Genomic DNA, 26,691 nt, shown 5'->3' with positions numbered 1-26,691 from the left:
CTGTATCCAAGGAAGATACACCTCCTCGATCGGGAACCATGAGCATAAGCCTCATAGCCAAACACACGTAAATGCTCATAACATGGTGCCCTGCCTGTCAAGAAGTCAAATGGCACTCTACCATTCAGAGATTTCCTGGGTGACCTGTTAAGCAAGTATGCAACTGTCTTACATGCCTCAGCCCAATAGCATTCAGTAAGACCTGCATACCGTAGCATGCTACCAATCTTGTCCAATAGAATCCGATTTATGCCTTCTGCTAAGGCATCGTGAGCAGAAAGATGAGGAGTGGTCAACACCCTCTTGATACCAAGTGTATCACATAGATGCTGAAATCTAGAGGGGAAGGACGTGTGACAATAGGGGAAGGTACACAGAGGGCACATGATGCCACAAGGACACAAAACGACAGGGGAGGTCTAGAAAGGTCTTGGAACGTGGATAGGCCCTGAAAGGATGGGGAAGGGTGGCAGAAGGGCAGGTGACAGCTAAAGCTCATGAAACGACGAGGTAGGCTAGTGTGGTGGGAGGGCACGTGATGACGGGAGGGCACGAGATGATGTGAGGGTGGGAGGAGAACACATGATGACACAAGTGCATGAAACGGTGCAAGAGGGTGGGGGGAGGGCATGTTACACCACCACGTCACGAAATGACTCGAGAGGGTGGGAGTTGGATACAATAGGAGGTTAGTAAATGACAAGGAACACTGCAAGAAGAGCACATGACACAACAAGGTCACAAAACAATGGGGCTTGGTAGGAGGAGGGCTTGGGACATCGAGAGGCCACGAAACGTTGGGAGAGAGTGACGGGAGGGCACGTCATGATGACAAAAGCTCAAGAAATGACAAGAGACAATGATAGAAGGGTACAAGAGAAATGGTGCAAGAGGGTGGGGGGACCGCACATGACACCATGAGGTTAGGAAACCTTATGGGAGGGTGGGGGAAGGATGCAGCACTAGAAGGACTTCTCAAGAGATCACCCTAGTCCAAGACTAGAGTACAACAAAGTGACGAGCGAGACTAGACTCCGGGAAGAATTGTTTAATCAATCTGAATAATATTTGCCTCTCATTGAATGTAAAATTCACTTTTCAGAAAGATCACAAACCCCTAAAATGCAAATCACTTAATTGCAATGAAATAAAAGAAGCTAAGGGTCATCATCATGAAAATGGGACAATGGATTGTTGACTGTGAAGTTTGAAACCATCACAATCGGTTTCTTAGTCCTGTTGATATCCTCAAAAACTTCTGAAGCATCAAAAGCTGGATTATATGTCAAATCCAAAACCTGAAGAACTCCTGCAGACACATTAACAAAAAATCCTATGAGGAATCAACACGATATCCATATCCACGATAAGATAGCCATATTTAGACATAAACCTAAATGATAAGACAGCTCTAAAAGAAAAGCAAACATAACTACCAATAGAGCATTATACATTTAGTTATAGCTTGTGGCACCATTACAACAACTAGCACTCTTGAACATTGTGTGTGTGTGTGTGTGTGTGTGTGTGTGTGTGTCATATTTGTTGCCATTGCATTCTAAGGATTGACAAAGTTGCTCTGGCCAGGGGAAATTGTTCCACCAACTCAATTGATTCGTCATCTTGGATATCCTCTAGGTTGGAGCATTAGTCGCCGTCAACAGATTGACTGGGTTCTTGCTAAATTGAAGAAAAAGCTGACATATTGGAAGTTGGCTACTTGGCCGCTGCATGTTCATCTTCACATTGTTCAGTCAATCTTGGTGGCCTATATTCAGTTTTATCTGCCATTGATTTTTTTCACTAAGAGGACTTGTCTTCCTTCATGTCCACCATTATGGAAATTTTCTGGCCGTCAAAGCATGGTAAGAAAAGCTTGCGAAATCTTCCAATACAGAGATTATGCTCACCAAAATTGCATGGAGGGCTGAATATTCTTAACATACATGTGCACATTTTAGCTCACAAAGGCAAAATGATGCTTCAGTTTCTTCAAGATGATCAACCTTGGGCTGCTATGATGCATTCCTTGCTGATTCACATCACCACTCCTAGATTTGGTTTTTGGCAACCCACCCAGTGGGATTTTCTTTTGGGCTGCATTGAAGGCAAAATCAAAGGCTGTCCTATGGTTTCTCATATGTTTTTAGATTGGAAGCATATTCTTTCACACTTGGCATGGAATGGAAGAGATTCTTTACAGTCTAACTCTTTGCGAGCTGAGAGCATCCATTGGACACGGGTTTTTTCTACTCCCTTGGCTTTGCAGGAGCCTCGACGCTCTTATTTTCTCAATATAAAAGGGATTTCCACTGTCGCAGATGTTATTAGTGATGCTTTTCTCACCAGCTTGGGTGTCAGATAGAGCCAATCAGATTTGGGCATTGCACGTCCACTCAAATGGTGGAGAAGAGATTGAAGTAGATTTGGCACTCTAAGGTTCCATTACGCCAACAGGTTTTTTTCTAGCGCGTTCTGCTGGGGGTTGTTCCGTCAAGTTGGCTTTGATCTTGCAGACGTATTGCTCCCGCTATCTGTCATTGGTGCTTAGCTCCCAGGGCATCTATATCTCATATCTTTTGGCATTGCTCTGAGAGAGAATTTCTTGGGCATCCTTCGACACAGATTGAGTTTGAGATTCTCTCATGCTGTTTTTGGCAAGCATTTATGGTTGTTTGGGATCTATCCTTGATGGCTGTACTTTGATTTGTTTTTTACCTGGGTTCGCTACTGGGCACTCTGGACAACCTGAAAGCTAGAAATCACAGAGTCTTTGGTGATCCAGTCTTTTCTACTTTGTTTTCTTCCATCGTTCTTTGCAGCAATCACTCTTCGATTGTTTTGCAAACTCACTGCATAGATCAGGATGTATATTTGTCCTACATGGACATTTTCGCTTGATGTACTATTTCAGCTTACCAGTTCTTTTCTAGATACCTATCTTGTAATATAAAGCACTCAAAAGTTTTCACTAATTAGAAAAAGGTGTGTGTGTGTGTGTGGGGGGGGGGGGAGAGAGAGAGAGAGAGAGAGAGATTAACACCTTTGGAGGCCTCACAAGCGTATGAGATAAAGTACAGTCGAAATATAACTCATACAAGCCACCATGGGCTGATGCAAGGGCACAAACTTTCCCTTTTAAGTGAAAATATGTCAATGCAATGCTTCCCGTGAGGTATTGAAAATCATAACCTTTTGTTCTTTGCAAGGTTGGTTGTCAAGTCACTCTCCCTACAAAACACCTCTAGGGTCTCTAGATGTCTTTATAAGCCCACTGATGAGGAGGATATGAGGATCATATCATCTAAGAAAAGAAATATCGGTATCATCAGGTCGGCAAGGAGTGACCCTTCACCTCCAAGGGGGTCAATGAAGGTCGTAATCTCACCAATGTGGAGACCAAAAGTATTTGTGAGAGGAGGCATACCTACTTCACTCAAATTGTATTCTCAATCCAATCAGACAAGCCATCTAGGGCACCTACTCTCCCTTTGATGGACTCACATAGACTCATCACTCCCCAGATCATGACTCTTGGGATCTGCATCTCCTGAAGTCTCCTACTCTGCGTCAAAAGCCTTCCGAAAGTCTATAAAGCAAGTGTGGACTTTCTAGAATCTCAATCTCCCCTCCTCAATGAAGGCCCATAGAGTGACGATAAGTCTAGAGTAGAGTGTTGTCTCTACAATCCAACCTGTCCCAAAGCTGAAGTGTTGCCGTTTGCGCCGCTACTCTCTTCTAGTTGCATCTTTGTCTGTACAACAATACAGCCAGCCGTACATCTGATAATAGCCATACTATCCGTACAGTTGCAGCCATCCATACATCAATTAAGAAATCCAAATGCACAGCTCCATATGTGTACACGTCTGAAAATCATCCCTAAAACTTCATACACACGTGCGAAATCTATCAGTACAGCTTCCATACTCTCATACAGCTCAGTATAGTTCTAATTCAGCTTCTATTTTCAATTCACAGGTTGTATTTGCAGATTTAGTCAACTCTGTTGAGTTTCTGACTACTTGAGCTGTACAAAATGGCGCTTTTGACATTGGGCTGCAATTTTGCAGAGGAAAAAAAAGGCATTTGGCTGCTTTTCAGGTATATTTCCACTCAGTGTGAGTGAGCTTTGTGGACATTTATAGCAGTCTGATTTTGCAGATTTCGAGGATTTTTGAGGCCAATGACAGTTTATTGCAATACTTACATGCCGGTGCCTTGACTTTCAGCAGAAATTGCTATTTACCCTCTTTTTCTTTTTTGAAAAAATTGGGGCATTTGCATGATTGACACTTGCTGGCATTTGCAGATTGTTACAGTCATATATTGCAGGACAGTCTTTTGCATTTTGCTCAGTGTTTGAGCACTTCATTGAGCATTCACATTTGCAGAGCTTTTGCTGTCATTCTTGGGTTGACATTTGCAGATCTGTGTTAACTTTTGAGAAGCCTACTTGTTGCAATGATAGCCTTCAAGCTTTGACATTACCAGGGCACTCTCTTTTCAGGAAATTGTTACAATGGCCAACCTTGACTTATTTTGGATGATTTTCAGCTAAAGACAAGGTTGGTAAAACCAACCATCCCATGTGGTCGTACTTGGTGTGCCACTTCTTGGTATCCAATAATTTCTAGGGAACTGTAAGATTTGGGGGGAGAGAGAGCAAGAGAGTGAGCTGAGAGCTGAAAGCTTGAGAGCTTAGTTGCAATAGAAGAGTGTGAGAGTACAACTGAAAAAAGTGAGAGATAAGGTTTTGTCCTAGTGATAAAACCTTAGTAGTCACTAACCATAGTTAGTGGACTAACTATGGTTAGGGGGAAAAACCTCTTAAAGAGGGAAAAGTGCCCCTAACTAGCTTATTAAATTACATTGGTCACTGCTGAATTATATCTATAATTCTAACACCCCCCTGCAGTGCCAATGTCATGTTCAGGGCATTGCGAAATGCCTCAAACTTTTCACGTGAAGTGCTTTGGTGAAAATATCTGCAACATTGTCATGTGTGGACACAAAGATCATACTGATCTCTCCTTGCATGCAACTTCTCTCAAACGTAGTGATAGTGAACCTCAATGTGCTTCGTGCGAGCACGAAACACTGAATTCTTTGCCACTGCAATGGCACTCTGACTATCAATAAGAATTGGAGAAGGATCCTCCAATGACAGATGAAGATCAGCAAATAGACGATGCAGCCAGACACATTCAACTGTTGCTGTGAAAGCTGCCCTATACTCAGCTTCACATGATGAGGTAGCCACTATAGATTGTTTCTTGCTCAGCCAAGAAATGCAAGCTTTACCCAAAAAGAAACAATTGCCACTAGTGGACTGCCTAGTGTCATAATCACCAGCCCAATCTAAATCACTGTAGGCATGCATCTGCAAGTCACCCCCCCTGGGAAATAACAAGCCAAAAGACTTTGTGCCCTGCAAATTGCGGAAGATGCGCTTAACTGCCTGCCAATGCATAGTTTTTGGGCTGTGCATATACTTGCTCACCTAAGATACTGCAAACTGAATATCAGGTCTAGTGTTGCATAGATAAATGAGGCATCCAACAGCCTGACTGTAAGATGTGACATCAACTGATTCTCCTGCATCATGCATTGTGAGTTTCAGCCCCGGCTCCATGGGAGTGGCTATGGGCTTACAATCATGCATGTTAAATCTGTCCAAGAGTTTCTGCACATACTTGGACTGAGACATAACAGTGCCGCATCTCTCTTGAGAGAACTGGATCCCCAAATAAAAGTGAAGCAGCCCCAAATCTGACATGTCAAAGGTGGTTTGTAAATCAGCTTTGAAATCTGCAATATTATTTTCATTGGACGTTGTGAGCAGTAAGTCATCGACATAAAGAATGATGACTAAAATTTTCCCCCCATCTTTCTTGATGTAGAGGGTACTCTCAGTGGGACTATTATGCAGTCCCTTGCTAGTTAAAAAGGCATGAATCTTGGCATACCATGCACGAGGGGCCTGTTTCAGCCCATACAAAGCTTTATTTAGTTTGCATACCTGAAGTGCATCTGCTGTAATTTCAAAGCTTGGAGGTTGTTTGACATAAACCTCTTCCAACAAGTCTCCACTTAAGGAGGCTGTTTTAATGTCCAACTGATGAACATTCCACTCAAAATGTGCAACCATTGCAATAACAGATCGGACGGTGGTCATCCGGGATGTAGGAGCAAAAGTCTCCTCATAATCTATGCCCTTTTTCTGAGCATAGCCTTTGGCAACCAGCCTTGCCTTGTATCTGTCAATGGAGCCATCTGGCTTCCGTTTCACCTTGAAAACCCATCGTGTGCCAATGGCATGCAAGTCCACGACATCCCAAGTCTGATTTTTCTTAATGGACTGCAACTCATCGTGCATGGCATTCATCCAATGCACATTGTCCTTTGCTTCTTCGAATGTTGCAGGCTGCTCCTCATCGTGAAGAGTACCTGCATATGCTGATTCCACTGAATTAGCACCTTCCATGTGCCTTACTGCACTGCGAGTCCTGCCAGGTAATGGAGCATCAATCTTACTCTCCCTGAGAGTCTGTAACAGCCAGTTTGGGACTGTTTTTACTGCATGTATGTCTCCAATTTCTTGCTGAACCACCTGTTCCACTGCCTGTGGAGGTGGCAAGACATCCTGTGGCTGAACTGGAGCATCGGGAGGTGGCTGTAAATTCTGATTTGCATCAGAAATATCAGCAGGGAAACCCAAGGCAATGGGTAGCAACCCCTCAAAAACATTTTCTGAAGAAAAAGGCATATGAAATTCAGCCTGAGTGTGAGCTGAATTTTCTGCAAATATCACATCTCTACTGACAATGATCTTGCGTGTAGCAAGATTGTAGAGACGGTACCCCTTGCTTTCTGCACTGTACCCAACAAATATGCACTTAATTGCCTTATCTGACAACTTATGCCGAAATTCAACTGGCACATGAGCATATGCAAGGCATACAAAGACACGAAAATGATCCACTGAAGGCTTTCTCCCATTCCAGACTTCATAGGGAGTTTTTGTTTTCAAAGCCTTAGTGGGAGCCCGATTCAAGATGTAGTTGGCACACATTAGACCTTCAAGCCAGAATTTGTGAGGCATGTGTTTGCTTTTCAGCATACATCTGTCCATCTCCATAAGAGTTCTATTTTTCCTCTCAGCTTTGCCATTTTGCTGAGGGGTCAACCTCACTGTGAGCTGATGCACAATACCCTTGCCTTTCAGAAAAGCATCAAAATCTATAGACAAGTATTCCCCACCTCTATCTGTGCGCAATGTCTGTATCTTGAGTCCAGTTTCATTTTCAACCATGGCTGAAAAGTGTTTTAACACCATGATCACTTCTGATTTGCGCTTCAGCCCAAAGATCCAAGTGAAATTGGAGTAATCATCAATGAAAGTAACAAAGTAGAGATGACCACCCAATGATGGAGTCCTCATGGGACCACAGACATCACTGTGTATAAGCTGTAATTTCCGAACAGCTTTAACTGAACCATCCTTTTTGAAGGGGAATCTATGCATCTTGCCTAAAATGCACCCTTCACAGGCATGTGGAGGAGGTATCTCAAGAGGTGGCAATGCATCAACCATAGAGTGCTTCTGAAGTGTCATCAAGCTGTTGTAATGCATGTGGCCATATCTGGCATGCCATAACTCTGCATTCTGCATGGCAGCAGTAGGAGTAGAAACTGCAAGAGCATGGGCTGCTCTTTTCTAAAAAAGATCAAGCTGAAAAAGCCCACGCAGTAGAGTACCAGATAATCTCAAGGCATAATCATTTTCCCTGTCTCGGACAGCACATTTGTCATCCTCAAAGATGACCTGAAATCCAGCCCTATTAAGAGTGGACACTGAGAGGAGATTCTTGGTGATACCAGGCACATACAAGACATCTGAAAGTCTGAAAACTGAGCCATCAATGGTGGCAAGCTCAACTTCTCCTGTACCACGTACTGAATATGACGAGTTGTTGGCACAAGTGACTTTCTTACCAACGGGAGGTGGATGCAAGGAAGTAAAGAGACACTTCCTAGAAGTGATCTGCTTGGAGGCACCACTGTCAAAATACCAAGTATTCAGTGTTTCATTGACACTAAAAGCTGATGCATCCATGGAAGGATCATAACTGCAAGTCAAAAAGGCATATGTATCATCATTACAAGTGGCTGTACTATCCCGAGCATCTGGAGCAGCCAGCCTAGAATCTAAAATGCAAGATAAAAAGGCATAATCCTGTCCAACAAAATTGGCTGTAGCATCCCCACTGTTAGATGCATGAGGAAACAGCCATACCGGAGCTGTTTTTCTTCTCTTTTGCAAGCCTTTTCCTGCATTATGCAATGTGATGACCTGGCTTTTTGCAGTAATGACAAAACCCCTTCTTCTTGGGCTTACTTGCATCATTCTTAGCCTTTTGTGAAGGCTGTCCTGACCCACTGGAAGGATGATTTACTGATGTCTTTGCCTGTTCCTTTGTTTTTGACTTGAACTTTGAGAGCATAGCTTGTTCACCTGCACGTGAAGCCAAGTTTTTCCTGGTCTGCTCTTCCTGAAGCAAAAGTCCTATCAATTCATGAAAAGTGAGAGGATTTGCACCCCCCCTCAATGATAAGTTCAGCGAGGTATGAAAGCTGAGATAAGACTCATGAAGAGAATTTAGAGTAGTGGTAATCATCTCTGAATCAGGAATAATCTCATCAATGTTCAATAATTGCTCTCTGAGATCCTGTAGCTTTGTGAGATGGACTGACATGGAGTCACCCTCTTCCATATGTGTATTACTTAACTCTCTTTTCAAGAAAGATACCCTTGCATCATTCCGAGCTGCATACATGCTTTCTAAGATATCCCACGCTACCTTCGAGGTCTTACACGACCGGATATGCGGAATGATAAATCTTTTCACTGAAAGAGAGATGCATGACAAAGCTAAGGCATCCCGTGAATCCCATCTCTTCTGATCTGGAGTAGTGGCTATAGCTGCACCAACAACTTGTCATGCAGCTGCATCCTGTGTACAACCTCTTCCACCTCCTTGCTGGGGAGGGGTATTAGGTGCTATACCTGCTGGTCGGATCTCACCCCCATTTACATAATCCCATAAATTGCGAGAAATCAGAATACTGCGTACCATAAAACTCCAGAGGGAGTAGTTGGTACCATCCAACTTGTCTTCCTGTGAAAGACCACCGAACTGGAAATCATTCTGATTTTGCTGGGCCATATCTGAGAAAGAGATTTTAGCAAATACAAAACTGAATTCCCTTACTGGGAATGAAATGCGCAACTCCCAAAAAACACAGCCAAGCACTGGCTGTAAATGCAACTCAGATTTCTGCACTTGCACTGTCAGAAATCTGTCCAAGCATGAAAAACTCTCCAGAATCTACCAAAAGTGCTGCAAAACACTTCAAGAAAGGCAGTATGAACTGAAATCTCCAAAATTGCTCTCCCAACACAAAAGCCCCGAATTTCGAGCTTGAAATTGCAACCAGAAAGGGGCAAAAGCACAGAAAGCCCCAAATTTTGCAATTTCAGCAGAAAGCCCCAAATTTTTGGGCTAAACCTCTGAATCTGCCTGCAATGTCTTCTTCACAAGCAACTACGAACCTGAAGATACCCAAATGACTGCAAAAGACTGCAAATGTCTGCACAAATACTACCAAATCTGCTGGTACGAAGGCGGCTATGTAGCAGCAGCACGTAACACCCTAAATTCGGCAATGGAGAGCTCCAAAACGTCCTTGGGGAACCACACGTGCAGGCGCCTCTTGCAGGAACTGCCAACCAGCAAGCTATAAAGGCCGTGAAGCAGCGCCCAAAGCTGCAAAAGGTCTCCTATGAAGGCAGCAATGGAGGTAGGCTGTGGACAGGTAGAAATGGAAGCAAACGGCTAACGGAAGGAGGCAGCTAGAGACGGAAATGAGCAGGCTGCATAGGAGAGGCGGCTGAGCAGAGTTAGGGTTTAGGGTTTTTTGAAGAAGATGATGACGTGGCAGGGCGGGCTAGGGTAGGATTGACCTGCTCTGATACCATGTTAGAAACATGGTGAGGACAGAGAGAGAGAGAGAGAGAGAGTTAGGGTGTGAGGAAATAATGCTCAAATGAAGACATGAAGAAGGCTTTCATTCATTCATCAAGTAAGACAAGACAAGTGAAGTACAAGCCTTATATAGGCTACTCACTCACACACTAGCATCTAGTGCATATGGGATAAGTCCCATGATGATACGTGGAAATCACACATGACTCACATACATAGACTAGTACTAGATCACCTAGTACTACATAGTATACACCAACACACTCTTTGGCTATGATATCTCCAACATATCCATGACATAACATTATGGATGCTCTAACCTACGACCTAAGGTCTACCTATCACTATTTTTTACCTTTAATTCATCACCCCAAGGGTAATTCAATGAACTAACTCCATAGTCCATCACTTTTTCCAACACTCCCCCTTGATGAATAATATATTAGACTTCATGCCCATCAATTTGGAAAACTTCTCTTGCTATCCTAGCAAGAGGTTTGGTTAGGATATAAGTCACCTAGTCTTTTGTCGAACAATAAATAAGCTCACTTTCATTGCTCAATACCTTTTCCACATATAAAGTGATTTTGCACCTCAATGTGCTCTATCCAAGCATGAAATACAAGATCCTTGCCCAATTTAATAAGGCTTTGATTATCAGTCAATAACCAAGTTAGATTCTTTTGCAAGTCAAAGTCCATTTAAGATCCTCCAAAACTAGATAGCCTCACAAGCTGCATTAGTAGATACTCTATGCTCAGCTTCCATGGAGGATAAAGCATTAGTATTTTGCTTCTTATTGCTCCATAATATCAGGTCAAATCCAATGTTTAAACAATATTCAAAAGTAGACCTTAAGCACCCTACCCAATCACAATCAATAAACCCTCAAAGTTTTAAATTATTGCTTCTTATATTCAATCCCATGGGTCAAGTTTCCCTTGGCATACCTAGCAATTCTCTTGGCTGCCTTCCAATGGGTTTCTTTTGAATCACCCATAGATAGGGACATTGCACTGACTCCATATGATATAATTGGTCTAGAGGTCATCAAATATAATTGGCTACCCACAAGTTGCTTGTATAAGATGTCATCTACTCAAAGACTGTCCTGATGTTTTGACAATTTCCCACCTCGACTCATGGTGTGTTGATCGGCTGGCAATCCTGCTAACAACCGCTTCCGAACATAATGATAGTGAACTTCAATCCCTTCCTTCCACTACCCTCTGCAACTCCTAGCGAAGTATCAAATGATGTGGCTGATTACGTTGCACGATCATGCACATTCCAATTTACCATGGTCAACTTATGGGGAGGAGGAGAGAGAACAGGCTCGTCTGTGAGTGGGAGCCTACACCATAACCTCGAATTCCAATTCACCATGGTCAACTCATGGGAAGGAGGAGAATTTATTAGAGTAAGAAAGAGAGAAATTTTATTAGAGTCTTTGGAAGACCGATGGGTCTATGAGACTGAAAGAAAACCTGATACAAATCACAGTAAGGGTGGAGCTACTGAAATGAGCATCATCACCCGTTCTGAATCCTAAGTCAGAGAGAGAGAAGGCTGTATGCGGACCTTCCATGTCAGTGCATCATGAATGAGACATCAACACCAAAACTCTCAGCGCACTGCTGGAGCGTTCAGTAGGTCAAGTCCATGAGCTCCACCTCTGGACCCAAGCAGATCATTACTACTACCATGCCTGCACCAAGCCTCTTTGCAGTGAAGCCGAGCTAGAAGATAGCTGAAGCACCATAGGTGAGACACAAATCAATCCCTTGCACGAACATCCATTGCTCCATCATGCGGTACATTTGCTTTCCCATCATACAATCAAACAATGACAGGGTCCACTATGCTCCTGTGGAGGCAAAATGAAAGCCCCAAAAGGGGCAAGATCAGGAGCCAACCACACCGATGGATCCCACTTTTCAGGGCTGCAAAATCAACATTGTGATCTCTAGAGCCAGAGAATACACATCCATACTCTCTAGATAGTTCCAAGGCTTGAGCCACCAAAACTTGCTCGGCAGAGGCTAGGGTCTAGAGCCTGGAAGCTTGAAGAACAGGGCCCCTTTCCTTGAGCTGAGAAAGCCGAATCTTGGGAGGAACAAGGCTGGGAGTGCGAGGAGGAAGCCGCAGTCTAGAGGGAAGGGGGGGGGAGAACCAAGTCTCCCCCTTGTCCGAAGGCTGGGAAGTAAGAACAGGTCTTGGGAAAGAGCGAGAGGCGGAGGAAACAAAAAGAGGCGACTGGACCTGCTGTAGAGGGCGGGGAAGAGAGGAAGATGGCAGAAACATGGAGGGTGGGTAGAGGTTGTGACTATAATAGGGGGAGCAACCGAAAGTGGGGGAGATCAAGCAAAACGGGGGGGGAGTATCGGAAACCCCAGTGCCTTGCCGCTAAGCAAGAACTATGAACCCCTATCCTTGAGTGCCTCAAAGGGAGGGGGGACGTAGACAGAAGCAGCAGAAACTCCAGCGTCCTACTGATGTGTGGGTACCTGGATGCACTGGGCCGCCCCTATCACAATGGGGTCTGACGGAAGGTCGACGGAGGTCTCGTCCTCCGACATCTAGAGACCACCTAAGGGGGTACTCTCAAACTGCAATCCCTAGGTCTGGGAGGCTAGCTCTCGCTTTGCTCTTGCATTCTCTTTGAGTTTGGCTCATCGCTTGCTGCGATTTCTTGCAGCCTACTTGCTCGTGGTCTATTTTCCTTCAAAAGGCTACACCCAAGGGGTCTAGGACTCCTGCTACTGCTGTTGCTGCACGTGAGGCCACTAAGTCCTATCCGCTTGAGGCTCCATCTGCTATCTCCGTTGATCTTGCAGAGGGGATAGGGGAGGGGCCCGCTGCTGTCCTCTCGGGTGATCGGCAGCCAGGCCGCAGGTCCACGGACAGAGGGGGAGCTCGAAGAGCTGGTTTTGCTGCGTGTATATCTATATACATCATGATCTATGCAGCGCGTTTGCAGACAATCAAAAAGTGATTGCTGCAAAGAACGACCGAAAAAAACTAAGGGAGAGAAACTTGGATTACCAAAGACCCTATGGTTTCTATGTTTCCAGAGAGTCCAGAGTGCCCAGAGCGAATCCAGGTAAAAAACAGCTCAAAATCTGGCCATTGAGGATAGATTCCAAATAGCCAGAAAAGCTTGCCAAAAGAAGCCTGTGGAAATCTCAATCGCATTAGGTGGGCAGCCTCTCTTGAGTTAAGTCTGCAGCTTCCTGTAAGCATCCTTCACCTCCTGGATGTAGGCCAAAGGTAAGCCTCCCTACTGCTCCTTTCTGCTCTAGATCTGCTATTCCAAGTGATGCCAAGTATGGGCTAAATGGTCCCCTTTTATAGGCCCCAAGGGCCCTTCACAAAAAACCAACCAGCCAGCCCACTTGGGCCGACTGGAATTCCCCCTACTAGCTGACCGGGGGGGAGGTCTATAAATGCCCTCCAGGGCTCACATATTCATGCATATGCAGGCCCTGCCTGGCCACGTGGCAGGCTGCCACTGACCCAAGCAGGCCTGCCCTTCTTCCAGCCTGTTCTTGGACTTTCTCCAGGCCCATAGGCCTTCCAATCAGCCGTGATGCTGCTGTGCCTCTTCCTGCTACTGTTCCGCCTCTGTCTGGCTCTTGGATGCCATGCTACAGGTCTGTACAGTCCCCTGCAGCAGCCCATGCCTGCCTGTACACGCAGGCACCCTGCTCTGGTCTCTTGACCCTGCACAGATCTGCTCATTCTGAGCCGTACTGCCACGTGGATCCACTGGCCTGTTGCAGTCCTCCAAGGCACCCTCCATATTCTAGGTACCTCTGTGCCCCACATGGCAACCCATGTGCTGTCCATGTGGCTTTCTTGTGCTGCTGTGAGGTGCTGACCATGTGGCAGCCACCTCTTTCCTCAGGGCATGCTGCCCACATGGTATTCAATCGCATGCCCATGTGGCAGCTCTGTCCCTAGGTCTCCTTCCCTATGCTCTCCTCATTTGGGGGGCTCATAGGTGGGGAGGTGACCAACCCTAATCCAATAGAAACACATGGCTTGCAAGACCCATCCTGACGGACTGCCTATGGGTGTGAAGAATGTTGAAGCCTCGCTTCACTAGGAACCTGGCTCGCACCTGGACCCCACTCGTTGTATGCAGATGACATAGTGCTAATCTTAGACTCAGCCGAGGGTTTACAGAGGCATCTGAATGCTTTGCACGAGTTATGCATATAGCGGGACCTTACAATGAACCTTGGCAAGACCAAGGCCATGATGTTCATACCTCCCTCGCACACTTCCAGAATGACACCTTTACATACAGAGGTGACCCTATTGAGACTGTCAGATCGTACACATATCTAGGTACAGCCTTCAGTGGACCCTGATTCATGATGTTACTGGCAACAGCAGACTGACACGAGGATACATGGCATTAGCACTCCTTGAGCAACAATGTTTCGAGATACGCTTTCAAGAGCCTAGGACGAAAGAGTAGTTAATCCTGCCCTGATGTATGGCACATTATGACTTATTGGAGAGGTTGTGGCAAAGGGTGGAGATGCCCCAGGTCATGATGTTCTTGGGCACGATCCGAGGCAAGCCCTCAAAACCATACATAAGAATCATCCGAGCAGAGTTTGTGACTTGCCGCACCATTGACGGTGATAGATGTCCTCTTCCAATAGTCATATATATCCGACAAGTGTAGAAGATGGATGCTCGAAAATGTAGTCATGGGGAGCTCTAGTCAGATGCTTATTGGAGGCTAATTGTTGTGAAGCACCTATCCAAGATATTTACAGCGGCATTAAAACAGATGGCCGACCCAGAGGATCTAGGGGGCCACCTTTGGACTGCTCCATGGCCTGCATTCTACATACCCATCGACTCTTGATGATGCACTCCAGTAGCCGCCTCTACTCGAATGGAGCTTGTTTGGGATTATTAGTTTCAGTTCCTACATTGTACCTAGCTCAGTCTAGTTCCCTTTTTTTTAAATTTAATTCTTTCCATGATTAGACATATGATGGATATGATTGTAACACTTTGATCTCATAGGCAATTTGACCTCTTGTAGACATTTGATATCCTTTTCTTTCTTTCTCTCCCTCTTCCTGCCCCTATGGTTGTCAATCCCCTATGCTCTCCTCATTGGTGGATTACAAATGGGGAGCTGACCCTGATTCTCGACAACGTTATAGAAGGAACCGGGTGAAAGAGAAAGGGAGGCAAGCATGTAGAATCTTGCTGCCGCCCCAGGGGGTGTAGAGGCTAGGTCAAACCAGGGATGAGGGATTGGCAACGTGGGAAGCCAAATCAATCCAAAATCACTGCACTATGTTCTAAAAATCCTCAATTGATACATTGTATAGAAACATCAGGGCTTACCATAAAACACCATTAACTCTTTCAAAGTGCTGCCAAAAGCATGCTCTACATATCTCTACTCACTTAGAATAAAGCCCTAAAGATGACAAACGTTCAAGGAAAACATAATAGTTACCAATCTTACCTCCACCAACTTTTTCCTGGAGCTGAAGTTGCAAAGCAATGCTCCCCAAACATTTGGAATCTAGTAGATTGCAGCTGCTATCAATAACCTCTAATGAACTTGATCGAGATATTAATTTGCAGAGCAATGCAGCTCCAGCAGATCCCAACCGGTTCTTGCTGTATAAAACACAAGCACTTAATATACAGACAAGGCTGAGGAGCATATAAGTGACTCAATGAAGCAGTAATATCACACTTTAATACAGCTGTAAGATTTGAGAAGCTATTCTATTGCAAGAGGAGAACTAAATAAGCACATAGTCTGATGTAAAAACTAGTATCACATATGGATGGAAAGTATGTCATGGCATCATCAAGCAACTTTGTGCCATGAGACAAAACTAGCCAATTAAAATAATGGATGAAGCAAAACAAAGGAGCTGTTACAAGTTTCCCCTTTTTGTCACACACATTGAACCGAGAAAAGTCTAAAAGAGAGTTTAAATATCTTTATGATGCAGCATAGAATTGCAATAACTTGTACAATTTAGTGCTGCCAGATTACTAACAGATGTGCAGATTTAATTCAGACAATCCAACAAATCCAGGATAAATCAACTTCCGAGGGAAAGCACATCAAGGAAATAAATATACTGTGAGCCATAAACCCATGTTAATGTGCCATACGATTTGTCAAAACCTATCTGGTCAATAAAGGAAGGAATTTTTCAAAAGTAAAGCTTCAAACAAACATGGGACAACTGAAGGGAGGGAAGGACAGTTTGGGGGTTCGTGATCTCCTCATACCCAACAAGACTGCTATCAACTACTAAAAAGTTTTCACAGACTGGGGAATAGCTCAACAAGGTCTAGTCCTCCTATCCAGAAGCTTGATATTACATGTGGAACACAATGTCCTAGTGACTACCAACAAATGCTCATATCCAAAAAGTGTGCATCCTCGATACCATTGGCAACTCATAGGTACCCTACGTTGAGTGTATGCCAGGAAAAGGGCTCCTGCTGACCATTTCTAGTGTCATAACTCAGTCTCCTGTAGCTCTCGGTGAGCAACCTTTCTTCGGCCACTGAAGAAAAACACTGCCTGAAGGAAATCTTCCAAGAAACTACTAACTACTTTGGATATCCCCCCATTTTAAAAAGGAATCTTTTGTACAATCTATCTTCCAGAAATACTCCCCCGACATTCCAATGTCTGCTTCAGGTAGACACTCCAAGGTGTGTTGTTTTAATCCAAGCACATAGCTCATATTTGTGTTCCTCTCCTCCTCACATATTATATAATTTAACACCCTTACTGAGGGTTATCATAACGGCATTGAATGTGCATTCTCACCCTTCCTCTTCCCCATCACTTTCACTCTATGTTGTTAGTCCAAAGTTGGATTAGTGCAACAGAATCCAGCTTTATTTATGCAACTGATAGCCAATGAAACTCTCTTTTTGAAGCTCATGAAGGACAATCCAAGTTTTTTTTGCCATCACTAATTAATGGAGCTATCTTTTTTGCAACTCTTTAGCATCTTTGCTTTTTCAACTTTGGAAATTGGGTACTTTTATAGAACAGATAGATGAATGGTCGTTTTTTTCAATAAGCTCTGTGATGGAAATATGCAGATGCTGCCACATGGCAGCCAAGGAGCGCCGAGTACGGGGGGTCCCACTCCCCTGCCTCCTAGCCACGCATGCCTTCCCACTACCCAAAAAGAGCCGGCTGGGATAGTGGGAAGGGTCTCAAACCCTCTTTATATTCAAGGTAGCTCATCTATCACTTATGCATATGGGATTATTATCCCTTATCTTTTTTTCCACATGTCGTCACGCGCATCATGCCCTCATTTTTAATCAGCACCCACGAGGGGGTTTGGACCGCACCAAGGCCCCATTGGCCTTTATTTCCAACACCCCCCATGGTCCAAACACCACAAGTAAACTTTTAACCAGCCAACAAATGTTCAGCACCCATTAAGGGCCAGATCAGCCCAGAAACCTGAGCACCCACACACAGGGCTGGGTCAGCCAATCACAATTGCTGGAAAGTTCCCAAGAACTTGACACGGGTCATCACTTCCCATGCCAGCACCCATTTCGAGCTGCGGTCCACCTTTCAATTCGTGTGCCGCCTCTGCACACAACAGTCGCAACAGTCTAGAGCACGCAGGGCCGCCACTCCCCACGTGCAGTTGCTTTCAATGCAGCCGCCGTGCCGCCACGAAGTTGCAGTCTTCCACCACACAAGTAAACTGTCGCGCTCAGTACACGTGTCGATCACACACAGTCTGCAGGCCGCCCTGCTCTGATACCAATGATAGAAATCTGCAGATGCTGACACATGGCAGCCAAGGAGCGCCAAGTACGGGGGGTCCCACTCCCCCGCCTCCTAGCCACGCATGCCTTCCCAGTACCCAAAAAGAGCCGGCTAGGATAGTGGGAAGGGTCTCAATCCCTCTTTATATTCAAGGTAGCTCATCTATCACTTATGCATATGGGATTATTATCCCTTATCTTTTTTTCGTTACGCGCATCATGCCCTCATTTTTAATCAGCACCCACGAGGGGGTTTGGACCACACCAAGGCCCCATTGGCCTTTATTTCCAACACTCTGCTCTTGGGTTCTCCCTCTTGCTCTGTCCTGCTAGTGCCATCCCTACCCACCTCCCAACCTTCTGCTCTCATACCCCCTCTTCCCACTCTTGCACCCTCCCCCTGCCCATGGCGCTCTACTTCCCCTACCCATCGCACGTCTGAGCGTGCCTCCCCCACCCCCCCCAAACTCATGAGCATGCTATAAGAGTAATCGGAAGGGAGCCGGGGGGGGGGGGGGCTTTTCTGCCGCCTTTGTCTTGCTGCTGTGTAGACGCAGCTGGCTGCTGGTGTTTCCCCAGCTCTTTACTGGCTAAAAGACTCATAGGAATCGAGGCACCAGTGCTGCAATTCCCAAGCCTACTTTATGGGGAGGCTACACTTTGCAGAAACCCCCCGGCCCCCTTTTTTTCCTTTTCCATCCCCTTTTCCCTTCTTCCATTCCTTGCTGCCTCTTCCTTCCTTCCGCGAGCAGGAGACGTCTTTTTGTTTTATTCTTGAGACCGCAATCCTACTGGTGACCATTCATTTGGTCTAGGTAGACAAGCTCTCATGGCAGCTCCCTTTACTCCCAAAGCCATTCGGATTACTCTTTCCCAAGAGGACAAACAAGAGTGGAAGATTGCCATCCATTCCCTTTAGGATACAGCACTAGTGGGCTGTATTGTTGGCCTCATGCCAAGAAGCCAAGTTCATGATCAGACCCGGGCGGCTTGGCCCTAGAGTTGACAACATTCAAGAGGTCACCATCTACAAGAGAGGACTTTTCTTCACTTGTTGAGCTCTCCATCGCCTTGGTGGAGCAGAGTCCCATATTCCTCGGCCTGTACCTAGTATTCTTCATACCATAGTATCACAAGTTCATAGTTGTCAACATTGACACGTCACACCACGTGTCCCGATTCCCAAACACGCTTCGTTTATCGAGGCTCTCAAGGAGTATAGGTTCATCTTGTCCTTTAGTGGAGGTTGTTTTGGCACATTGTAGAGTGCCCAGAGACCTTGCCTGCCAGAGGAGATCTTCCTTGAAACATTAGATGGGGGAGAGCCTTTGCAGCAGATCAAGGTTTTCGGCCTCCCAAATCAGTGCCTAAGTTGCAAGCAAATGGGACACTTGGCAAGGATCTTCCCTCCGGAGACAGGTCGACCCCCACCCACCCACAACCGTGCCCATCCCAACAGCGTGAGAGTTGAGAGGACAGACCCCAATGGCCAGCCAGATAGCAACATGAATCCCACACCCCTGGAGCCTTCCGAGGGGCTTGGAATAGGGTGGACCAAAAGAATATAGGTGGGCCCTTGCCTGCCGTCGATAGCGGGAGGGTTCAACCCCTCTTTCAGCTCGTTGTATGTGTTTTTTCACACGTCAGTCTTTCAAAAATTTTATGAACTTTCTTCCTTTCGTCCCCCTCATTTCAATGAAGTTTCTTTCTTTCTCCCTCCTTCCCCCCTCCTTCTGTAGTCCCCTCTCCCTCCCCCCCACCAATGTAGTGTCACCAAATTGTACTTATCCCCAAAAAAAAAAGATCTTTTGACTATTAACTCCAGTCAAAGAAAGTCAATTTTAGTCAACTAGAGCAATTTCTTTTGCATTCGTTAACGTGCATCATGGGGACACCCACAAGGGACTAAGATTAGTCCAAGAACTAGAATACATGCATTAGCTAACCCCTAATGGGTCAAAAAGTGTTGGATATTGTTTTATTTGTTGCGGGACCTTGGAGAGTGCAAAAAGTCCGAAGTTTTCAGCTTTTAGGAAGGGCCCACATGGAGCAAAGGCGATTTCAGCTTTCTCGGTGCCCTTCCTTGAGAAAAACGAAATTCAGCCAGCTTTTATTGGCTGAAAGCTCCAACTTTTAGGGCAAAGCCAAAAATAGCATGGCTGCCCCTAGTTTTTTGAATAAGTGAGCTTCTAAGCTCTTTGTATCAGAAATCGAGTTGTATAAGATTCATGCTCCCACTGTGAGCCAACTTGTAAGCAACTTTCTATTGCAATAGAGACCTTCCGAGGGGGGGTTTCAGGCCTCTAGTGTTGTGCAATGTGATCCCCTCCCTCATCAAGAGTGAGCGAGCGATAACATGAAATCAGATATAGAACGTTGCCGGCTCCCTATGGATGCAATCCTATACTGTCTCCTAGTCGCGGCTCTACGCCTAACAAGGACTAAACCATTGCCGATCTCACACCCACTTCAAACATGGAGGGAATGTTCCCAAATGTAATCTGTGCATCAATCCTCTGCTTGAGCTACCGTGTCACTAGCTTTGCATCCCGATCATACCTAGGGCATGTAGGAGCCCGGGGGGGGGTCGTCTAGACGTCCGGCTGGAAGAACTCCGTGATCATGCTCTAAGAAGAGTCCACCAGGGTATGGTCCTCCTATCTCTGAGATTAGAGTAGACGCTTACAATGCCTAACTGCCTCATGAATGAACGCAGTCAAGCACCTCTAATCTAGAAAAGAGAAAGAAAGAAAGAAATGAATTTTATTAGAGTCTTCAAAAGACCAATGGGTCTATGCGACTGAAAGAAAACCTGACACAAATCACAGTAAGGGTGGAGCTACTGAAACGAGCATCATCACCTGTGCTGAATCCTAAGTCCGATCATACATAATCAAATACATCTGGATGTAACAATGAAAAGAAAAAGACTGGAGCAGAGCGGAATCCTCCGTATGTCATGTCGCCCTGCTGGTGCATAGCTGGTGATGGGACACTGGCGCCCGTCAAGGGGTGCCATGCATCTCGGTCTCTTGGACGAGGCTCGACGCAAGACGAAAGCCACCGTGACTCCCATGGGACATATCCCGGGTCTAAACAATGACGGGAGGTCCCCCAGAGTGATTTGTGTGTCCCCTCGATGTCTCATGTGTCGTGCTCCGGTCGTCGGGTTGGGCCCTCTGTCACGTCACGGCTATAGATTGGACGATCAATGTCACTTGATGGGAAGAACTCTGTGATCCTGCTTTGAGAGGTGTCTGATGATGTGGCCAAGAACCATCACCTGAGTAAGTACTCTCTGTGTCAGACCCCCTCGTGAATGAAGGCCGCGAGGCATCTCTGATCTCGATAGGCGAGGAATCTGGAAAGGAGCCTAGAGCCGTCTCTGAAGAGGCAGTGGTAGCGACCTCGGATCTCGTAGTACACTGGGCACCTAAAAATAAAATGCTCCTCCGACTCAACCTCCTAACAGTCGCACAATATGCATAAGCGATGCTCCCTAGGAATCCCCTCTGCTTTGCCGCTCTCTATGCGGAGGCGGTGTGATGATACCCGAAACTGTCCGATGGAGATCCGTAGCAAGTGAGGCATATGAAGCTCAGTGTACCCCGGTGGTGTGATGAATCCCTCCTCCAAAATACGAAGACAGTAATCTCTATAGAAACTCAGCTTCACTGGAAGCTCCCTCGGCTCCAACCAGGTCCTAAAGATGTGTAGCTGTAGGAGATCCTCTCGAATGACCTAGTTGGTGTGTGGCCCGATCGGGATGGTGGGTGGGAGTATCAGAGGGGCATCTAAACTGTACTAAAAAGGAGGTATCCTATCAATGTGAAACCCTAGTCTCACAAACCATCTGTGAGTCCGTGCATACTAGCATCGCTCGTCTCCCTCTGCTGCCAACCTCATGGAGGAATCAAGAGCCAACCATGGCAACCTCTATCTCCCTGATGTGCAGTCCCCATATGATCTTACCCGGTGTAGATATGTGATGGTCTGAAAGGCTGCATCTAGCTGGAGTGGAGAAGCACCAAACTCAGCTTGAATGATGTGATGAGGTACAAACGGTTTCCCCCGGATCATCCGTGAGCATGAGGATCTGCAGGCGCTCCACCCGTGTCCACTCTATCTCTGACATGTCAGGCCCCCAACAAGGGCTACCATACATACCCGCTGGTCGGACCAAGGAGTCGAAGAGAAGAGCCTTGGTCCGAGGGTCCTCAAAGTGAGAGTGGAAACATTGTCTCTCTAGCTGAGCCAGTGAGGCGTATCCCCTACTCAGTCTGGCCTGCATCGCTGGTCTCATCGTGAAGATTGGGCCGGAGAAGATGACCCCCAAGTAAATGTATGAGGATACAATCTCAACTGGTGACCCACCGAAAGTGAACTGCTTCCGTTGCATGTTTGCTCAAGAGATGTTAAAGATCATGACCTTGGTCTTGCCAAGGTTGACCTCCAAATCATGGGATAAACAAAAAGCCTGCAATGCATCCGGGTGTCGCTGGAGCCCCTCAGGTGTGGACGACAAGAGTGCCACGTCGTCTACATAAGAAGAATCCTAATGATGATCCCGGCAAGTGAGCAACCGGTCCCTCCGAACGTCCCCATGAAAGTCTCAAGCTCATCGATGTAGAGGCCAAACAAGGTTGGTGATAAGGGACAACCCTGTTTGACCCCTATGGTACTCAAGATCTCATCTGTCCAACCTGCGCCTGTCCGAACTCAGCCTGAGACTCTCTCATAAAGTGCCATGACTGCCCAGATGATCTCCTGATCAAATCCTAGTGTCTGTAGACGTGTGATGAGATGGAGCTCGAGGTACTGTGTCAAAGGCTTTGCAGAAATCCACAAAGCAGTAATATACCCTCTCCTTCCATGATCAGGCCTCCTCAATGACACTCCTGAGTGTGAGTATGTGATCCATAGTCCCACGGTCTCGCCAGAAACTGGCCTAACCCTCTACTCTGAGCCCTCTCATCTTTGCGAACAGGCTGACCAACGCATCCAATACAACTGCATAGATCTTGGACATCACATGTCCAATCATAATAGTCCTGTAGTTACTCACGTCCATGGGATCCCCTGCCATGTTTCTCACAATCTCATAGACCCATCAGTCTTCCGAAGACTTTAATAAACTTCTTTCTTTCTCTCCCTCAGTCCTTCAATTCTAACTCACTCCCCTTCCAAGCGCTCTAGTTCTAGTTCCATTGCTTGAGTATCAGTTCCATTTCAGAAGAGAGCTTGCACTCACAGTAAATTCCAGCATCTTTTGACGTGTGATTCAGATTAGGGCTTGCTGCACTTGCGAGCTGTGAATTTACTTGCCAAAGGAGTTTCACACAAACTCTCCTGCTCCCTCCTCCCGCCCATCCTCTCCAATGTCCAACCATCCCTCTATGCCCAGCACATCCGACATGGACACAGCTGCATCCTCTTAGTCGTCTTAGTCCCAGCCTGGCCCTTCACCAATTCAGGATTCAGCTACTACAATGGTGATCCAAGTGGCCTCCCTTCTACACAGCTTCATCCTCTTAGTCCCAGCCTAGCCGTTCACCAATTCAGGATTCAGCTTCTACAATCCTGATCCAAGCGGCCTCCCTTTCTCATAGCCACCAGAACCGAAGTCTCACCCAAGACAGACCCTCCGTAAGGGAGTTCTAGAGGCTAGGGCCCTAGAACTACCTTGATGTCCTAGACGATTACCACATTGCTATGGAGATGTTGGGCTTGATCCTCCAGCCCCAAAAAGGGGGTTCCATTCGAGCAGTTGGTAGCCCTTACCCTCCTTTCAAGGGTTTCAACTTCACGTCCACAAGAAAGCAATGGACCCCCCTTCTCTTCAACCTTATGATGACAGTATAGATGTTCTACATGAAGGTGGAGTGGCTGGGACAGCAAGGGAAGGAGTTGTGGATCACCCATGGGCCACAGCCACGTTTCAATCAGCTTTCTCACAAGATAGTTGTGGCTTGAGCCTTGCAATAGAGTGGAGATCTCCTTCCTGATGCAATAGCCCCTGAAGGAGGGCATATAAGTCCACGATCGTCACACAGGCTTCCACACATAGGAGCGCCTTGTTTGCCACCCCCCTCCTTCCCATAAGCTAGACTATGGTGAATTGGAACATGCACAGTCTAAATACTTGGCCACATCAACAGTCGCAAGGCAATTGATTCTTCGCCAAGATCTGCACAACGAGCTTTGGTGGGTTATTCGATTGGCATTCTTATGATTCAAGAGCACAAGGACATTAGATGACAGCACCGCCTCCTCCAAGGGCATGGGCCGAAGATTTGATCCGCAACAGTAGCCAAGAGTGAGGCGATGTGCATCTCAATGTCCTAGACCATGGCCATGGGTGTTCATGACCAGGGTGAGCTCATAGGAGGACAGGCAGACTAAATTGGCTGAGGATGGAGAGTCCAAGATTGGGATCCTAAACATCTTTGCACTAGCCTAACAATAGTAAAGGCCCACCTTTTGGAGATGGCTCAATCAGTGCCTCACAGACATAGACTCGTGGATCATTGGTGGAGGCTTTAACAATCTAGAGTTCAAGGAGGACAAGCAAGGAGAGGAGTCTTTTTTTTAGTGATGCTCCTAGCAAAGGGTAGTATGTGGGAGCAATTCATCTTCATGGTTAGCGGCCGTGATTCATTGTGGTGAGAGGCAGACTTTTCCGAACTCCCTAGCAACCTCAGTTACTCGTTTGACCAAAGCCGACATGATGGCCTACGTGAACATCTTGACAGATTCTTTGTTAGGGACTGGATAATGCACTGAGGAGGAGCCACAAGTATCCTAGCCGGGACGACAATGTCACATCATTCCCGGATAGTGCTACACCTAGAGCAGCCCCATCATGGACTCTCTCAAAAGGGGGTGTGAATCCCTGATGCCTTTTGCAAGAGGAGGGAGTTCAGCAAGCCATAGCACAGATCTGGCGACAACCGATCCTTTGTTAGAAATGACCCAACAGAGGGTACACATAGCGGAAGACTGATAGTAATGACCAGGAGCTCATATAGTGTACGTATGGGGTGTGGAATCACAAACTTCTTAACTTAAGTGCATAGATGTGCAAGCCAGTAAATAGACAATGCTCAGAAACAAATACAGAAGCAACTCTTTATATTTCCGTCCGTCCTCAAAGTAGAACAGGATACAATACCAAAAGGTTCTCCTACTAACTGTCAAGCACTCCTAGATCTCTAAGCCCGCGTGCTCCACCTCGAGCATATGTAGACTCTCTGTCTAGATCCCTTCCACCTTGCTGTCCAGAAGCCACTGTCCGGAAGCCAGCCTAGGTGGGCAGCACCTTGAGCTCAGTCTGCAGCCCTATGTCAGCCTCCTTCTCCTCCTGTGTGTAGGTCCAAGGGTGGGCCTGTGGCTGCTGCTGTCTGCTCCCTAACTGCTGCTTCAAGTGAAAAGTTATGAGGCAAAATGCCTCTCCTTTTATAGGCCTCAAGGGGGCTGTCAAAAACCGACTAGCCTGCACCAAACTGGCCGACCAGTCTGTGGCTGGTCCAGCCCTATTAGGGCTCACAAACCGGGGCCTTTTGGGCCTACTCTTGTAGGGCCTTGGCCCTCCAATCAAGGCAAGGGCCCAGCCTATATAAAGGCAGGTCCCTGCCTCATGGCAGCCTCCTTTGCTGCTCCAACAGGCCTCATCCAGCCCCGTACAGCCTCGTACCCTGCTCCATACAGTTGCGCCACCTGTCCGGGTCTGCACACCCTTGCTGATGTCAGCGCCACCTGTCCGCCTCTATTCAGGGCCTGTTCCAGCCCGTACAGACAGCCCTTGAAATGCCTCTGCCAGGCTGCTGTGCTGCTCACATGACAGCTCCTGTGCTGCCCATGTGGCAGCCCCATTCTCTGCCCATGTGGCAGTCTATGCATCCCTAGGTCTACCTCCCCCATGCTCTCCTCATATGGGGGCTTACAAATGGGGAGGTGACCATTCCAACATCCTACCCCCAGGACATTTTGGCCAATTGAGCAGCAACAGCGTTTCGAAGGAGGAGGAGCTATAGTCACAGGCATTGCACAAGAGGGCATTCCATTCATGAGAGGGAGAGGAGAGAGCTTTGAGACGTGACATGGCTTCCATAGAGAGACTCAGGGAGCAAGACCCGACCTCCTGAAGGAGTGAGAAAATGAGTGAGAGCAAGAGAGATTGAGAGAGTAGGGAGCTTGGAAGCTGAAGACGTAGTTGCAATAGAATAGAGTGTAAGAGTACAACTCAAAGTAAGAAAGATAAGGTTTTGTCCTAGTGACAAAACCTTAGTAGTCACTAACCATAGTTAGTGAACTAACTGCAGTTAGGGGGAAAAACCTCTTAAAGAGGGAAAAGTGCCCCTAACTAGCTTTATTATATTACATTGGTCACTGCTGAATTATATCTATAATTCTAACACCCCCCTGCAGTGCCAATGTCATGTACAAGGCTGATCAATCACCAAATGGATATAAGTTCAGGGCACTGCGAAATGCCTCAAACTTTTCACGTGGTAGTGCTTTGGTGAAAATATCTGCAACGTTGTCATGTGTGGACACAAAGATCATACTGATCTCTCCTGCATGTAACTTCTCTCTGACGTAATGATAGTGAACCTCAATGTGCTTCGTGCGAGCATGAAACACTGGATTCTTTGCCACTGCAATGGCACTCTGACTATCAGTGAGAATTGGAGAAGGACCCTCCAAAGACAGATGAAGATCAGCAAATAAACGTCTCAGCCAGACACATTCAACTGTTGCTGTGAAAGCTGCCCTGTACTCAGCTTCACATGATGAGGTAGCCACTGTCGATTGTTTCTTGCTCAGCCAT

The 26,691-nt window shown here is 46.4% G+C and overlaps 1 protein-coding gene across 3 annotated transcripts in view; it reads right to left on the bottom strand.

The window, feature by feature from the left end:
• Positions 1 to 1,078: 1,078 nt before the first annotated feature.
• LOC147897183 (RNI-like superfamily protein) overlaps positions 1,079 to 26,691 on the bottom strand; it is a 76,867-nt gene continuing 51,254 nt past the window's right edge. The window contains exons 14-15 of one of the 3 annotated variants that reach the window (XM_087381832.1): positions 15,553 to 15,710; positions 1,079 to 1,309 (exon numbers count right to left, since the gene is read on the bottom strand). In XM_087381832.1, coding sequence (XP_087237958.1) covers positions 1,158 to 1,309; positions 15,553 to 15,710 — 310 coding nt within the window. In that variant the 3' untranslated portion in view covers positions 1,079 to 1,157. The remainder of the gene's footprint in view (positions 1,310 to 15,552; positions 15,711 to 26,691) is intronic. The other 2 variants (XM_087381833.1, XR_015541796.1) reach the window with 2 other exon arrangements.

This window comes from Dipteris shenzhenensis, chromosome 11 (genome assembly GCF_047967505.1).
Source record: "Dipteris shenzhenensis isolate YYH24624 ecotype China chromosome 11, Dip_SZ_1.0, whole genome shotgun sequence".
Taxonomy (NCBI): Eukaryota; Viridiplantae; Streptophyta; class Polypodiopsida; order Gleicheniales; family Dipteridaceae; genus Dipteris; species Dipteris shenzhenensis.
This window is presented reverse-complemented; position numbering and strand designations above follow the sequence as displayed.